The sequence below is a fragment of the Sarcophilus harrisii genome, chromosome 5 (assembly GCF_902635505.1).
Source record: "Sarcophilus harrisii chromosome 5, mSarHar1.11, whole genome shotgun sequence".
NCBI lineage: Eukaryota > Metazoa > Chordata > Mammalia > Dasyuromorphia > Dasyuridae > Sarcophilus > Sarcophilus harrisii.
The window spans coordinates 30475315-30492309 of record NC_045430.1 but is presented as its reverse complement, the minus strand read 5'-3'; the positions used below and the strand labels follow the sequence as shown (position 1 = coordinate 30492309).

Sequence of the window (16995 nt, the reverse complement as noted above, 5' to 3'; positions counted from 1 at the left end):
TTATAGCATGCCATTTATGCCTCTTTCCACGTTACTGACTAAGAAAAAAGTGCAATAGCACAAAGCAAGATGGCTACTCTCAGGGCGCTCTCCTAGAGTCTGGCCATTCAACCAGGTCTGACTCCATTTCATGCTGCTCATAAGAGTATCAAAAGACACTTCATCCAACGCTTTGGTGAAATCCAAGTAAATCCTCTCTCTAGCATTTAGTGACTTAATATACCTTCCTAGAATAAAAAGATAAAGTGGGTCTAGATTGCCCTGATCTTGATAAAGCCATGAAGAAATTCTTTGTGATTTTCGCTTTCCTTTCTACCTATTTACCAGTGGTTTCTTTATTAATCTCTTCTGAAGTTTTTGTTGAGTTCACCCCCTTACCCCTGCAAGAATCCAAGTTATGCTTCTTGACCCATCATTTTCATATCTTGATCTTTTCTTGTTTTTGAAAATCAGGATGATGTTTACTCATCTCTAGTTCTAAAATACCTTTTCCTTAGCTCAAGGAAACCCAAGACAATGTGATTCACTGTCTTGGTCCTGCGCCATATGTTCCTTGTAAAAGATATGTTACAAATCATCTTTTCCACATGTTGATGGATACTGTATAACTAACATCCTCTACAACCACTTCTACACACTAAATAGTGCCTTATTGTAAGTAATTGTGTTTATGTCTAGCTAAATATTTACTGCCCTGTTGTAAGCAACAGAGGCTGTAGGCTGCTTATTCACCAGGCTGCATGTTAAAATATGCTTAATTAATGATGCCAATGTATAGTGTAGAGAAGTATAGAGGAGAGAATAATAAGCATTTATAGAACACCTATTATGTACTAGACACATTATTATTTAAATGAAATATAGCAGTTGTTGCTGTTTGAAATTAGGTGTGTAAAATCATAGAAGCACATTAAGAGAAGAAATCTCTAGATGTCATTCAACAAATACATTTACATTTACAAAGTGTCTATATTGCACTTCTTTCAGACAAAACTAAACTGAATGAGACAATTTTTCTGCTCTTATTGGTCTCATGGAAAGAAAATGCTGTATCTTTCCTTATAAACCATTCAGGGTCTAGCAGATTCCAAGTCAGTTAAGCTTTGTATTTTTAAATGACCATCTTAAGTAATTTATTTCCATTCCATATTCTCTTGTTCTTGAAATAATACTGAGAATATGTATGTATGATTTTACCTTTATTCCAACTTGAACAGTACTTTATAGATGTGAATACATAAAAGAGCTACTATGTCTACATCTTTTGGAAAAATCCAAATAAACTTGAGACTCAAGTCATCATTTGTGACTAAACTTCATAGGATTGTGGATGAGACTCCACAGAACTTCAGAGGCCATCTAGACTACCCCTATCCTATTACACAGGAAGAAACTGAGGCCCATAGCAATTTAATGCTTTGCCCAAGGTCATATAGGGAATAAATGTCAGAGAGGAAATTTTCAACCAGGTCCTCTGACTTTAGAACCAGGAAATTTGCACTACACCAACACCATTATCATAAAACTAACTTTTCTGTGGCATCTTCTTGTGGGCAAGGTCCTTTACAATTATTATTTCATTTGACTTTCACAACTACCCTGTTCAAATAAGTTCCATTATGATCCCCCAGGTCTCTTATTATCCCCATTTTACAGGTGGAGAAACTGGCCCTCTGAGGTAAGTTTCAGCTAAGGCAGCTAATGCCCTGAGCTCCCAGATGCCTCAGGTAATAGTAGCTAGAACTCATCCAGGGCTTGAAAGTACTTTACATAACAACCCTGGGAAGCAAGTACAATCATTATTATTCCCCTTACACATTTGGGGAAACTAAGCCAGGCAGAAATGACTTGCCCACAGCCACACATACAGTAAACGGCATCTACCTGACTCCAGAGTTGGTATTCTGTGCCCTGTGCTGCCCTCTAGCTGTCCCTGTGCTTTTAGTCATCCTGTAAACAAGTCAGTTTTTGAAAGAGGACCTGCTGGATAATGCTTCTGCCTTCCAATAGGTTCTGATAGCTACACAGTTATGTTATGTCCACTGTGACCTTCCCCCACTTTTTCTGCTAGATAAAATAGATGACTACAAAAAGAGTGGATGTTGGGAATTAGTATTTCAATGTAAAGGCTTCAGATTCAAATTAATTTTTAATCAATAATAGGAGAAAACAAATCTAAAAGGAATACCAAATACCATAAAAATGAAAAAAAAAAAAAAACAGTTTCTAAAGAATCTTCAAAATACAAGTTTTCTAAAATGACCCTGAATTACTCTTTTTAAAAATGACTACTATGTTTTCAACATTTATGGATTTGCTGTGGAAAAGTTTAGAACTTGATTTTAAATATTTTTCCATTAATTGTATCATAGATTAATTGAAATAGACTAACAGGCTATAACTTTTTGATTCAAATCTAATAGATTATCTGAAAAGGAAAGATTTAACTATAAGTATATCCAACTAGTTTGGTATCTATCATTGCTATAAATAGATAGGATCCATTAAAGTGTTAAACTATATTCAATTTCATGGGGTATTGGGTGTGGAGAGATGCTTAGCATGTCTTTACAATGCATTCCTCATTGCATATTGGTTCTTTTGTTATCCTGCCTCCTTATGTCATTTTGAGAAGGTCAGTGCCAGTCAAAACGTATTGGCATATATTTTAACCCTGCTTTTATAACATGTTTATCCTACTACTTGGCCTTTTTTTTAATGTTTCTGTAGTATACTTCGTTCTGCAGCATGCCAAAACTATAAATTATTATAAATGTGGAAAAGGATAAAAATGTGTTAAGTATGATTAAGGCTTTCATGATGTCATCTGTTTTCTTTTAGAAATCTTAGCTTTAAACAGACTGTGAGTGACTCCTGCAGTCCATTTATTTGTATAGAGTATGAATAAGTTTGAAAATGTTGCAGACAGTAGGTATTTGCAGACATATGCCTGTACCTTAGAGATGGGGAAATTGCATGTAGAAAATACCTATAAATGTACCTTAATAATATCCACTGTATAATTGACAAGACACCTTTTTTTATTGTAATGAAGGAAACTTGCTAGATGCAAGGTGTTTGATTTTCTGTCATTTTTCTTTTATAAACATGTTTGCTGATAAAATGGATTTTTAGCAGTTTTATTTTTCACCAATTGAGATGGGGAGAATTTTTAATTAATGTTTCAAATGAAGAGATAACTGAAGAGAATTTTTAAAAATAAATTTGTTATAGATTTAGAACAAAAATTTTAGGACATCTGTACAGTTGTATCACATTTTACTTTTCAAGTTTGCTTGACAGGGTCAGTGCTGCTTGCCCATTCAACAAAGCTGGACAGCCTCCTAGTCAGCATCTCATCGGCCTTCGGAAAGCTGTCTACCGAACTGTTAGAGCCAACTTCCGAGCAGCAAGGCTAGCTACCCTCTATATGCTGAAAAAATATCCTTTTCTAGCTGTAAGCAGATGAATAGACAGCAATATATATTTAAGTATTCTTGAAATATGAGTCAAATGTGTCCTCTAGAAGTAGGCTTAAGTAAAAGTGTATGTGGGTATGTCTGTGTATATGTGCATATACATACAGACATATATACATATACACTTACATTATATATGTATATATATACATAGAGATATATATATATATATACACACACACAACATACCTCTATTTTTATATTGAAGCTTATTTTCCTATTGATTATTATAAAATTAAAGATGAATTCTGAAGTGAACTGGCAGGAGAGACAAGGGCTAGAAGTAGGATTCACCATCTTTCTGCCCTCACTGCCTAATTCAGTTTTAAAAGTAAGAAAATATTCCCTCTCTCAATTCTTGCGGTGACTGAGAACTAGGACAGAAGGATTTTGGTATTGCTGGATTTACTGGTTATGTTGATGATTGAGAAGATGACATTTAAAAGTCAGCTTCTCTTCACAATCTATTTGGCAATAAAACATGCTTTTTCATGATACTAAAACCAGTAAATTCGGGAATAATAAATTAGGGAATAAACCACATCACCACAAAATAAAAATTTATGATAGCTTACATGGTTATAAATATAGGCTCCGTTTCTATAAACTGAATTGTTCTAAAATGTATAATTTTACAGAATTAGGATTTTATTGGGTTAATGTAAAAAAGAATTTTTTTAATGGTAATATATATGCATGCTTGAGATAAAATGTAAAGTAAAATCTTTACTGGAATGTGTGGCGGAATGCATACCTTCTTTCAAGAATATCTTCAGTACGGCAAACTCTGTGCTGGACACTATATTATTTAGCCAGTATAGGAGAGACAAAAGTTTTGATAGGAAACATGCTTCTCTCTAATTAAATTTAGAGTGTAAAAATGAACATAATTGAATGTTTATTTGATGATACTTAATGATCTTGCAATTAGGGTCATCAGATAAATTTAATTACCATAACTCTAATTATAACACATTGGTGTGAATGTATCCTGACTCCTGCATCACTGGTGCAAGTTTTTGTTTTCTTTAATCTTATTTTCAACTTTTTTTCTTGAAATCTCTCTCTGTCCTAAAAATTATATATAGTTAAATACTTGGAGCCCATTTAACCAGAATCTGTTGATCAAGATTTTATTCCATTTAGGAAGGCATGTCCAGAAGGAAGCCATACCATGAATATTGTGTAACCTTGGAGAGAAAATTGTTTTGTCCCTTTTAATTTTTTTCCTAATATACTTTGGGATTATTAATATATCCCTGTTGGCTTCCTGCTAACCCCAATTAACATTTTTTTAAAACCAGAGTTGGACTTGGCTTCTCTACTTCATGGGTAATCCTTCTACTAGGTTTTTCTTAGTTGCCTTATATATGTTATACTTTGTAATCCAATCCCAAGTAGATACCTATTTTTGGTATTTTGTTATATATCTACCTGTCTGATTATAATCAAACAGAAAAACTACAATAATATAAGACGGGAGATGTTTTGTTTACATAGATATAGTATATGTTTTTGAAAATATTGTAATGATTAGATTCTTTCTTAATCCCTCCATTTCTCATTTCAAAGACTTTTTATCAAAATCTAGATGATAGTAAAAAGTTGTTAAGTCTTGATTATTAAGTGTAATTCAATAGTAAGGCTTTTCACATGATTTTGACTTTCCCTCCTAACTTTTTAGCATCTTAGCTGCCATAAATAAATAAAAGTAAACATGGGGACTCCCAGGACACCATTGAATTGAATAGGGAGAGGTTAGTAGAAAACTAAGGCTGATGAGAAGAGAGATAAGGCTCATCCACTTTGGGGGGGGGGGTCTGTTCCCCATAAGCAAAGAGGAAAAATGAAGATATTTACAGTCTTGGGCATGAGAATATTTTCTAACTGTTGGACAGAAGGAACAAATTAAGGGAAGATGATGCATAGGATCATAGATCTGCAGACCCCTCAATTTTACAGAGGAGGAAAACTGAGACCCAAGGAGAATAAATGATTTCTCTAAGGTCATACATCTTGTTGTAATGTTATTCAAACTCATACCCTCTGCGTCCCAGCTCAGTGCTTTTTCTGCTGTATTCAGTTGCATCCATTGACTATAGAAAACAATCATAAAAGGAATTCAGTATGGAGAGTTATTGCACATTTCTGTTGCAGGCTTCCTGAGCATCTCAGTCTTTCCCTGCTCTCTCAAACATGTCTCCTTTCATCATCTGCCACAGAACTGTAAGTATAGCCCATGAAGTGATCCTTGTGGATGGAGTCACTGGAAAGTGAGTGATATAAAAAGGAAAGAACATCAACAAAGCATGGAGAAGAAAGCCACCACACAGAAGCTGAGGCCTTTTGAGCACAAACAGGGACTACTTTCTTCAAGAATATCTGAACATATAGTTGCTTGGCTTAGCCAGTGAAAGAAGGACTGAGTTCCAGCTGTTTGGCACTGGCTTGGCTCTGAGAATCCAATTGACAGGGGAAAAAAGCAGATGTGGAAGCAGCCATTGCCATTGGAATCATTAATGGGGCAACAAAAAATAGGTCCTGTGACAGAGAACCAATATGGAAAAAAGACAAATATAGGCCAAGCTAGTGCAGAAGTCTGAATAAGTCAGGGCAGAGGCAAGTGAACCTAATTTCTCTCAGTAAGGAGTCTTTGAGAGTATCCACATTGTTTCCCATGGTTCCATACTTTCAATGAAGTAGACTAGTCATGAGTAAAGAAAAGGAGCTTCCAGGCTATTGTAGGCTATAATGAATCAAGCCCAATAGACCTAAGCCAGCATTCTGCAATCTCCTTAGTAAACTCAGAGTGTCCACAGGCAGCTCTGGAAAGGTATGTGTTCTAGAAGTCACCCTATGGTTTCATTCCCAGTCCTTCATGAACAAAAATCAAAGTGTAGGAAAGTTGTACAATAAAGCTAAAATGCATAGGGAGACACAACTTGAAAATGAGAAGCTTTGCTGTGTAGGTAATACTTCGATATAATTTATAATAGGAATTCAATTAGACCAATCAAATTAGACCAGGTGATGTAAGGTATCTCCTAATATCACCTTTGGTCTTTGGAAGTAAAATATAGTATTGGAAGTCTAGCTATAATATCAGACTGACAGAAACTCAGAAAGAGAGGAAAAAGAGAGATGGAGACAGTCCCAGGATTATTCTTGCCTGTACTAATCTACAGACTAATGAAATAGAACTGTTTCCAACAGTTCATTAGTGTGCCCATCTTTCTACAATGTCTCCAGAATGTATTATTTGCTTCTTTAGTTATCTTTGCTAGTTTTCCTTGATTGCTTTTATTTGCATTTCTCTTATTAGTTATTTGGATCATTCTTCCATACAGGTGTTAATATTCTGCAGGTCTTTTGGAAATTCTCTGTTACTATCCATTGACCACTTATTACTAAAAAGAATGGTTTTTGATATTATAGATTTCTATTAGTTTCTTAGATATCATGAATATCAAACACTTATCATACTTGGCCCCAAAATTTTTATCCTAGTCAACTGTTTTCTTTATCTTTGTTGCATTAATTTTATTCATGAAAAAGCTTTCCAGTTTCATGTAATCTGCAGTATTTCATCTTTTGTGATCACCTCTATCCTTTGGTTAAGAATTTGCCCCCTAAGCCATAACTGTGAAAGGTACATGATCTAGTTCTCTTCTAAATTTTTTAATGATGTGATCTTTAATATTCAAGTCATATATCCATTTTGAAATCATTGTGGTGTGTAATAATGATTGCTCATAGCTTTGGCTATGAGCCAGACACAATGTTAAATATTTTTCAAATATAATGACATTTGATCCTCACAGAAATCCTAGGAGATAAGCGCTGTTATCATCCCCATATTATAGATGAGGAAAAGGAGGCCATAGGTTAAATGACTAGCCCAGAATTATACAACTTGTAAGTGTCCAAGGCCAGATTTGAACTCAGGTGTTCTTGATTCCCAGTCCATCACTGATGTAACCCTAATCCTGCTAAACTGCTTTCTAGTGTTCCCAACAATTCTTTTAAACTAGTGAGTCCTTTCCTATATAATATTTTCAGGTTTATTGTGAACTGCATCAATGAATTTAGGTATTTCTAATTCTTCCTTGTCTAATCTGTTCTACCAATCAGTATTTTCTGAACAGGACTAAGCAGTTTTGACATTTGTGGCTTTTAGTCAGAGATCTTCAAGTGTTAAAGTTTTCCTTCCTGCCTACTTTTTTTCATCATATCCTTAGATCTTTTCTTTGTGAAGTTTGTAGAAGTATAGGCTCACTAACTTACTGTTGGTAGAATTATGACTTCATCATATCTTTTTGGAAAGGATTTTAGAAGTATGATCAAAAAGCTTCTGTTCACTTTGATCCAGAAATCCTTACTACTAGGCTTAGACTTTAAGGAGGTCAATGACAGAAAGAAAGAATCCAATTGTAATCAAGCAGATTTGTGGGAGCAGAATAAATGCCATTTGATTAGAGAATGACCAAATAGGTAGTGGTATACAGATGCAGTAGAATGTTTCTTTACTGTAAAACATGAAGGACACCAAAAAGCATGAAAAGACTTATGTAAACTGATACATAATGCAGGAAGCAGCATCTAGAAAACAGGGTACATGGCAACCACAGCGTAAATGGAACAAACAATTACAAAATAATGGACCCTGAAGGTTTTGAAATGGTAATAACCAACTGGACACCAAAGAAGAACAATGCATGAGAAGACACCATTCTCCTTCCTTGGCAGAGAGCACTCCAAATAACCTCATACTTTTTTGGCTCGGTTTTGCTGAACTATTTTTTCCTTTTTTTTTTTTTTTTTTTTTTTTAATTTATTTCCATCCCATTGTTAGAAGAGAGATAGACTTTTGTCTAGAGAGTAAAGAAGGATACATTAGCAAATGTAGTTTATGGAAAAACTAATATAATCAGTAAATTTTATTATATAGAAAATTTAATTAAGAACTCTCAAAAATATTGCACATGTGACTCATACAATACAAACTCTTGACACAGGTTCTACAGTCCATCATCCAGGTAATATTTCAATGAAAAATTAAATTTTTTTCTGTCTGGTTTTATCATTTTTTGATACCTTTCAATGAAAAGTAGTTAGAGCCAAAGGTTAGCTTTACTATTTTAAAGCTCTCCTGTTGCTGTCCAGTTGCAGGGAAGGATGGAATGCTTTATTGATGGTTTTATGATCTTTCTCTTTAACAGTGCTGCCTCATTGATGCAGCCCTTGGACCAGAGTATTAGTCAAAATGTGAAATGTTATTTCAGCAAGCAGAGAGAGGCTACATCATTCAGTTGATCCAGAATTCAGGTACTATATAAAATGTGATTATAACATTAAATGTTTAAATGTTTAATGTTACTGACCTTGGAATTCTGTTAAACCAAACATCAAAGGCTTGGGAATAATTGGGAAATTGGTGATATTTACAAAAGTATGTTCTGGTAATAAAAAGGGATGAAAAAAAAAAGTGTAGATACTGGGAATTTTGATTGGATCTGGAGCTGTTTTTTTCTTTGGTGCTGGGAAGTGCTGATAAAATCCTTTCAATTCAGCTTGTGTGTGTTAGAGACTAGGCTTGAGGACCATGTTTCTTAATTCCAAGGCTCACTGTAATCAGTACCCCCTATGCCTCATTAGGATGAGTTACACTATTGTTGAGATGAAGAGGCTTCTTTCTGCCCATTCACAGAACTAACCAATCAAGTGGTCAGAAGCAGGCTAGCTTCTATGGGACTCTGTGCTAGCAATCAATCCCTTAGTAAATATTACTTTGATGCTACTGCTGAAATAGAGAATATTGTTAACAGAAGAAGAGAAGGGTTCTCCTAAGGTCGAATAACGCTCTTGGGGAAAGGCTAGACAAGGATGCTTCAGCATTCCTTCAAGATTTTCTCCAGCCAGCCATATGATATGACTGTCCTTACAGTCACTTAGCAACGTGGCCTTCACTTGCTTTAATTGGAGATGCAGATGACTTCGAATCCTGAATATCACGGACTCTTCAAGAAAGCTAGCGTCACAGTCTGTCCTTGGTTTTATCCCACCAGGTCTGTAGTTCTTTTCTAGACTGTCATTAAAGAAACATTAGGCATGTACACCGTATTTTACATATTCGTTGAGTCAGGAGCACATTTCACACATCTTAGAAGGATTTCCTCCCAGAAGGGACCAAAGGAGAGGGCTCAGTGCTTACTCAGCTAGATGTGTGTATTCATCTGGCTTTTCTACTTATTAGACTCTGAATAAATACTAGTATTCAAAATTCAAATTAGACTAGAATGAAGTTTACCCTTCTAAAAAAAAGTGTTAAAAATGATGGTTGCTAATGGTAATTTGGTAGAAAATGTTTCATCGCCTCTTCTGTTCTCTTAATACAAAAACTCAGTTGATGTTTGCCTTAACTCTCACTTAACCTACCCTCTGAATTCGGAGAGTGACAACGTGACCAACTACATCTGTGTGGTACCTTTTAAGGAGCTGGGCCTGGGCCTAAGTGAAGAACAGGTGTCAGAGGAAGAAGCACATAATCTGACAGATGGCTTCAGCTTGCCTGCATTGAAGGTAATTTGTCTTTTGTGGAAAAGACTTGCTGGCTCAATGTACAAAGGCTGCCAGTGGGTCAACCAGACAAAAAAGTTTTACCACTATAGTAACAAAACATACCCAGAAGGAACCAGCAGCAGTGAATTTGAAAAGATTTTTGATGTCTAAAAAATGTATATTAATAGCTTAATATTATAATATTATATTAATATATTAATATTAATATTGTTATGTACATTTAAAGTTCTGTTTTTTTTCAAACTTTTAAAAAATATTCTAAATCTTACTTCCTCCCCCAGTTTTTTACTTTTAAAAATTCACTTAATATTGCTGTAATTTTATGGTGGCTTAGTTTCTACATATCAGTGAACCTTGAGATCATAGAATTTAATTTAATTCATTTAAGGAGGGGTGGCCTAGAAAGAGATGTTATTAGAGTCACATAATTTCCTTCATCATATATTTTTACCCTTTCCTGTCTTAAGAGTAAACCAGCATAAACATCATAGACTATTAAGAGACCTTAACAATCATTTAATACAGGCTCTTAATCCTAAGAGATCCTTTGTATCATTCCTTATATTAGAATTTGGGAGATCATGCAGGTCTGTGTGACTCATATTTCATAGTTTGAGGTAGAAGATCTGGAAGGAACCTCCGAAGCACTCTAGTTCAACCCCTTTGTTTTACAATTGAGAAAACTGAAGTTCCGTGACATGACCAGCTTCATGTGAGTGCTAGGGTTCAAACCTGACCCCCCCTTGCTCCAAGTTCTCTAATGTTCCACCTTTCCACCACACTTCTGAGTCATTTCAGTCATGTTCAACTCTGTATGATCCCATTTGAGGTTTTCTTGGCAAAAGATCCTGGAGTTTTTTGCTATTTCCTTTTCAAGCTCATTTTACAGATGAGAAAACTGAGGCAAGTAGGCTTAAATGACTTGCCCAGGGTCATTCAGCTAGGAAGTGTCTGAGGCTGGATTTGAACTCAGGTCTTCCTGACTCCAGGGCCAACACTGTGGTGCCACCTCGCTGTCCTTCCCACCACAATGACTGCCACTTATGTGGGCGTTTCTATGTCTACTCCATTCCCGTGTCTTGTGTGATAAGTAAAATACTCACATAACATTAAGGAGATGGAGTGGGAGAGAATAAGACAAAACCCCTTCAGCAATAAGAACTTAAGAGACTCAATTATTTCCCTAGAAATTGTGCAGTGTTTGATTAGAACAAAACTAAGCATTCATTTAGGCAATGGTTCTCAAAAGATGAGTTGCAAAGGTATAAAACTTATTTAAAATCCCATCATTTCCCCCCACTCCATTCTTTCCTTGTATTCTTTATGACAGAGAATAATACTGTAATTTTTTTTGAGAACCACTCATTTATTGCAATTGCTTCATGTGGCTGAGGCCAGACAAGCAGAAAAGACACTTAACTTGCCAAAGGCCTTCATTTTGCTGAACCCATTTGCTTTACTTAAATGCCAATGCTTCCCAGTAATGTGATCTGAAATGCAGGTCTTGAATGCAATATATATATATATATATATATTTTTAAGGAAGTGATTTCTGTCTCCAGAAGCTTAAAAATCTGGGAAAGAAGGCAAAATTCAGTTAGAATGTTCAGGCAAAGATCTGTCCAAGGTCTTAAAAATAAGAGATTCTCTCCTTCAATGCCTCAATCCCCACTTGGTGTTAAGGACACAGTTAGGCCTTTTTCAGATAGAAGAACTTTGGGTGTAAATCTCAATAAACTATATACTTTTGTGGGTGAAATAACAAAGTCATTGTCTCATAGTTTGTCAGAACACTGACATTGTTTTTTTTTTTTTATTATTATTTTTCTCTTTTACCCCTAGTAGTTGATCCTGCAGTTTGCATGTCTCCATCATGGCAGCTCAATTTTGCGAATAAGGCTTCATTTTGTTTCATATGTTGAGAGAGTAAAATTATTTTTCTTCTTGTATTAAATTTAAAAAAACACTTTTAAAAAATATGCATCTTTTAAAAAATTAGACCACCTTTAAAAATGACCCTACAATACACTCATTAGCATAAAATTCTATTTGATACCTTTCTCACTAAGGCCAGTTTGACTGTACCCAGCTTACTTTGAACCTAAACTCATACAGAGGTTCTGGGAAGGAGATGCTTTTCCTTGTTGACCTTGTTGTGCTGGATTTTAGATTTTAGACTGTTTTGGTAGCTAAGCTCTTCTTCACTATTTCAACTGCTTCTAAGCTTTCTCATCTGGCTAAGAAAAATTAGTAAGAAGAGAGGAGCACAGTATTTTCTGGTTTACTACATGTTCCTACCTTCTCTTTATTTTTTTCCCCATCTGTGCCATCCTGCCTCTTCCTGAGCATAAAAAAAGAGGGCTTTTCCCCTCTTTCACCCCAGAAGGAATTAAACTTCTTTCTAATCAACATTATTGTGTACTCACTTCATGTGTCTAGCAAAAGTTGGGTGTCCAGCAAAAGTTGGGTGGGTATGACAAACTAATTTGTGTGTGACAGAACACACACAAATTTTATTTTTCCATTATATATTGAGCATACATTCTTAATAATGGATAGATTCAGATAGCAATGTGCTGCCCTTTGTTGGAAATGTAGAAAGACAAGACACTGATTCTGTCCTCAAGGAGTTTGCAGTCTAACTAATATGTGAAAAATTAATGAGGATACAAGACCTATCACAAGTATAGGGACCCTGGAACTCAGAATGTTATGGGAAGGGTATGAACTTTAACTTAGAATGGGGTATAGAGAGTGCTTTCCTTCCTCTCCCCCCCAATTCTCTCTCCTTTCCTTACTAGAGCTGACTTACCCCACTTTGACTTATTTCTGCACATAAGACTGGTTCCTCAGGGTTATAGCCATGTGGTCACACTTCATTCTTTAAGTCCTAGATAATTCTGGTGTGATGGAAATATATATATACTACATAGACTACAGCTCTTGAATCCCCACTTGTGTTCCTTTTCAATTACACAAATAAAGGAAAGAAGGAGAAGGAAATATGCATTTATATTCTGCCTGCTCTGTGCCAGGCTTTTCTCTGTTTCATACAACTTATCCTTTTTCTACCCCTTTCAGCAGTTACATTTTTTCCACATAAAAGAAGGGGACAATATCTTGTAACTGCTTGATTCAGAGAAGGGACTTAAGTAGACAGTCTTCCTGAGTTGCTGTGACCAGCAGTGTTCATCATCTAGCCTCTTTGATCATCTCTTTGAGTAGAGCTCATCCAGCCTTTGCATTGCAAACTCATAGTCCATCATTAAGTCTATAGTCAAAGCCTTTCTGTGCTACTTAGATCTGTTACAGCTTTTATTCTTCTGTGTGTACTCTGCAAGAGCTGAGGTTCATGCCCCTACCACGATCAGGCAGTAGAATATGATTTTATTATTCGCAGATAAAATGTAAGACAAAGTTAACACATTCATTTAAGTCAGCAAACATTAAATGTCTTTTCTGTAGGTAGTATTGCTTTAGCTTGGGAGGGATTGGAACTTTAAATAAGATAGTCTGCCCTCTTGGAAAAGATGATATGAATGGATTGTACACTACTGTAATACAAAATAACATGGTATTTTCTATCAGAGAGTTATAAGCCACCTGTTGTGTGAGTTCTGAAGTGAGTGGGGGATCTTACTGACCAAAGAGATCAGGGAAAGCTCCATGGAAGAAGTGAGCTTCCAGGAGTACCTGTAGGAACTCAGCAAGCAAAAAGGGAACAGCTTGAGCAGAAGCCCAGATGCTAGGTCAGTGTGGGCCTTGTACCCAGGGAGAACAGAATTGACTTACTTGGAGATTTAAGTCTGTGAAGCAGGGAATATCATAAAGATTGGAGAGATTGGATAGTGCCACACTGTGGTGGGCCTTGAATGCCAGGAAGAGGAGTTTGCTTTTAGTCAGGAAGCATTGATAGCCATGACACTAGATCCACACGGGAGGAAGATTCATTTGTCAGAGAATTCCAAGAAATGACCAGGATCTGTTTGCTTTTGTAGAGCCATGCAGGTCTTGACAAATTTTTTTCTTTTTTGTTATTTGTCTAGCATCTATAAACAATGTCAAAATCTGTAGGGTTTTTTTTTTTTTAACACATATAATCTTATTTCTCATAATACTGAAAATAATTTTAAAAGAAACATACATTCTTTAGGCACATGCCAGCGTGATACTATCTAACTCTGCCTGCTTCTACCTCACCACTATCTACCAAAGGATTAATTTGAGACAGGAAGGGCTCAAGAAGAAGGATTTGGAGAAGGTCGATGGGACAGGAAAGGAGACAGAGGCTTAATGATTTCCTAAGGTCAGAGATTCCTGAAGATGGGTGGCTCTTGAGAATAGACTTCTGACAACTGCAGCCAGGCCCTCTCTCTCCTTCTCCTGGCCTCTGTCTCCAGCCTGCCTCCTGTTTCTAGTATTCACTTACTCAAATGGACCTGTGATCTGTGATCTCACATCAGTGAGCATTTCCTCCACTGGAGCCTGTGCTGGAAAAGATGTGAGGTCATGAAACACTGTTAATTGTTACAGTTCATGGGACCTCACTGTTAAGTGAAGTAGCACTTTCTCCATCTTGGTAGCATCCTTTACCAGAATTTCTTTTAGTCTCTAGAATTATTTAGAATTAGAATTGTTTTAGTACATCAGTAGTCCTAAGAAAATTACTGTTTGTAATAGTAAATTGTATATTTCAACAAACATTCTTGTTACCTCACTTTTGAATTTATATATAATTTTAATACACATATGTATAACATGTCAGGTCTGAGTCATGTATGTTTTTTTACTGTGGGAAGAATTTCATTTGCATGTACTTTTGAAATGAGCATAATTGTTGTTATTATGTCCATGTATAATCATAATGGAAGAAATCTATTTGAATAGCTTAGTGAAGAAGGGCTCTGGCTTTGGTTATGGATGGCAAACAGTACATCCCATTGTGTAGATTGGTGGGGAGCAAGGGACCATTGTGCAGCAGGAGAATATTAATAGCCCCAAAGCCTTGGCATTTGAGTCACCTGTTTTGCCTATAATGATATTTGAATGCAATTTGAGTCATTCAGAAAAAATCAACAGTCAGGACTGGGATTTTATAAAAATCAAATCAATGCTCATTTGTAATTTTGTTTAGTTTTTTAGTTGTATCCAACTCTTCATGATCCCTTTTGGGGTTTTCTTGGCATTTTTTTGCCATTTCCTTCTCCTGCTGATTTTACAGATGAGGAAACTGAGGCAGTCAGGTTTAAGTACTTGTCCAGGGTCACCCAGCTAGTACATATCAAAGATTATATTTGAGCTTAAGTGTTCCATACTCCAGGCCCAGCACTCTATCCACTGTGCCAGCTGGCTATCCCATCATTAAAACAAAAATTTTCCTAGATTTGATCAAAATTCCTAATATCAGAAGATAAGGGAGATAAAAGGGGAAGGATTGTCCTAACTTCTTCTACAGTTTAAAAAAAAATCAAAAGAAATAATTCATTATCTCTTTTTTTTTTTATCTCTGAATACCTTTCAGATTTTGATCATCAGTTGGTCCCCCCAATTCTTTTGTTAGCTTCCTGCCTTCCCTTCAACTTTTTATCTTTGCCCTTTAAGCTCTAGTTTTATCTGATTTGCCACAGTATTAAACTTTCCTATCCTTACTTGGTCAGCTCTCATTTTTGGACTATGATATCTAGGCTATATACACCCCTCCCTTGCCACCACACTCTCTTCAGCTCATCTATTTTTAATTATGTTTTAGGCCAAGTTTATTTTAATGATGTCCATATCTTTTACCGTCCTCTTCATGCTGGAAATGAGCTAAAATTAAGCTTTGATAATGTGTTATAAAAGACGCTGAATCAAAAGAAGCAGTTATCCATTTCAGGTAAGTAGAGTTTGTGAGCGGCCAGTGATGCCAGCCATACCCAGAATGTGTGGGACCTCCACTGTTGGCATCTTCACAAGGGAATCTTTCCCTTGGAGGATCTGCCAGGTTTGAAATAGAAATTTTTATATAGAAGCATCTGATGTAAATATGGCAAAAGATCTTTTTTTTTTTTTTTTTTTTTTTTTTTTTTTTTGAATCTAGAGGTGGATCTCCAATGTCTCCATAGCCTGGACTTCCTTTTTTATGTTGTGGGCTTTTTCAGGAAAGCCCATGGCAAGCTCTTAGCATGGCTTCTGGAGTCCAGCTGCACATTCCCTACTTTCAGTTCCTATTCTAAATTACAAATTTGTAGCTCTTGAACACAGCTCTTTCTCTTGAGAATCAGTTGACAAAATCATACCCGATTAGTGTGATGAATGTTTCTGAGGGAATCCACTTGCTTGGCAGGAAAGAATATATGGACTCTAATGCCTCAACTTGCATCCAGCTCTGGGATCCTGGGATCCCAGTTCTCCCTTTTTTCTCCCTGTCTCTATCAGGGTTTCACTGCCAGGTATCTCTGGTGTCTCCTTATCTCTAGGAGGAAATACTGGCTCCTCTACTTGCCACACAAGCCCTTTGAGACCAGGCCCCTGCCTGACTTTTTCGATGTAGCTCACATAGTCCATGCTTCAGCTAAGTGAATCTCGACTCGTTCCTTGCAATTAGCATTCTTCTGCCACCCCTTCAGAAGCCTATCGTTCGGCCTTCTGCAATATTTCTTCCATTCTCCAAGTTAAAATATTGCAGTTGTTCATTTGACAACAGGATTTAGAGAAGTACTAGGACCTATAGTTATTTAAAACTTTTAGGGCTTCTCATGGAGTTGTTTACCCAAGCTTTTAAGGGTGGTAGCATTAGCTCAGAGCTATTCTGGATCTGTTCACATTAATAACTGTCACCATGATCCCTAACCTGATGACTCACATTCCTTTTTAAGCACCAGGTAATAGAAGAACAAGCCAACAAATTAAACCCTCCAGTTTCTTCTTTTACATGTTCTGTCTTAGTGCTTTCTGC

The 16995-nt window shown here is 36.2% G+C and overlaps 1 protein-coding gene across 8 annotated transcripts in view; it reads left to right on the top strand.

Moving 5' to 3' along the window:
• Positions 1-16995, top strand: part of VEZT (vezatin, adherens junctions transmembrane protein) — a 101294-nt gene that overhangs the window by 53909 nt on the left and 30390 nt on the right. For 6 of the 8 annotated variants that reach the window (XM_031940817.1, XM_031940813.1, XM_031940815.1 and 3 more), the window contains exons 6-7: positions 3292-3441; positions 9911-10058. In XM_031940817.1, the coding sequence (XP_031796677.1) occupies positions 3292-3441; positions 9911-10058 (298 nt within the window). The remainder of the gene's footprint in view (positions 1-3291; positions 3442-9910; positions 10059-16995) is intronic. The other 2 variants (XM_031940811.1, XM_031940816.1) reach the window with 1 other exon arrangement.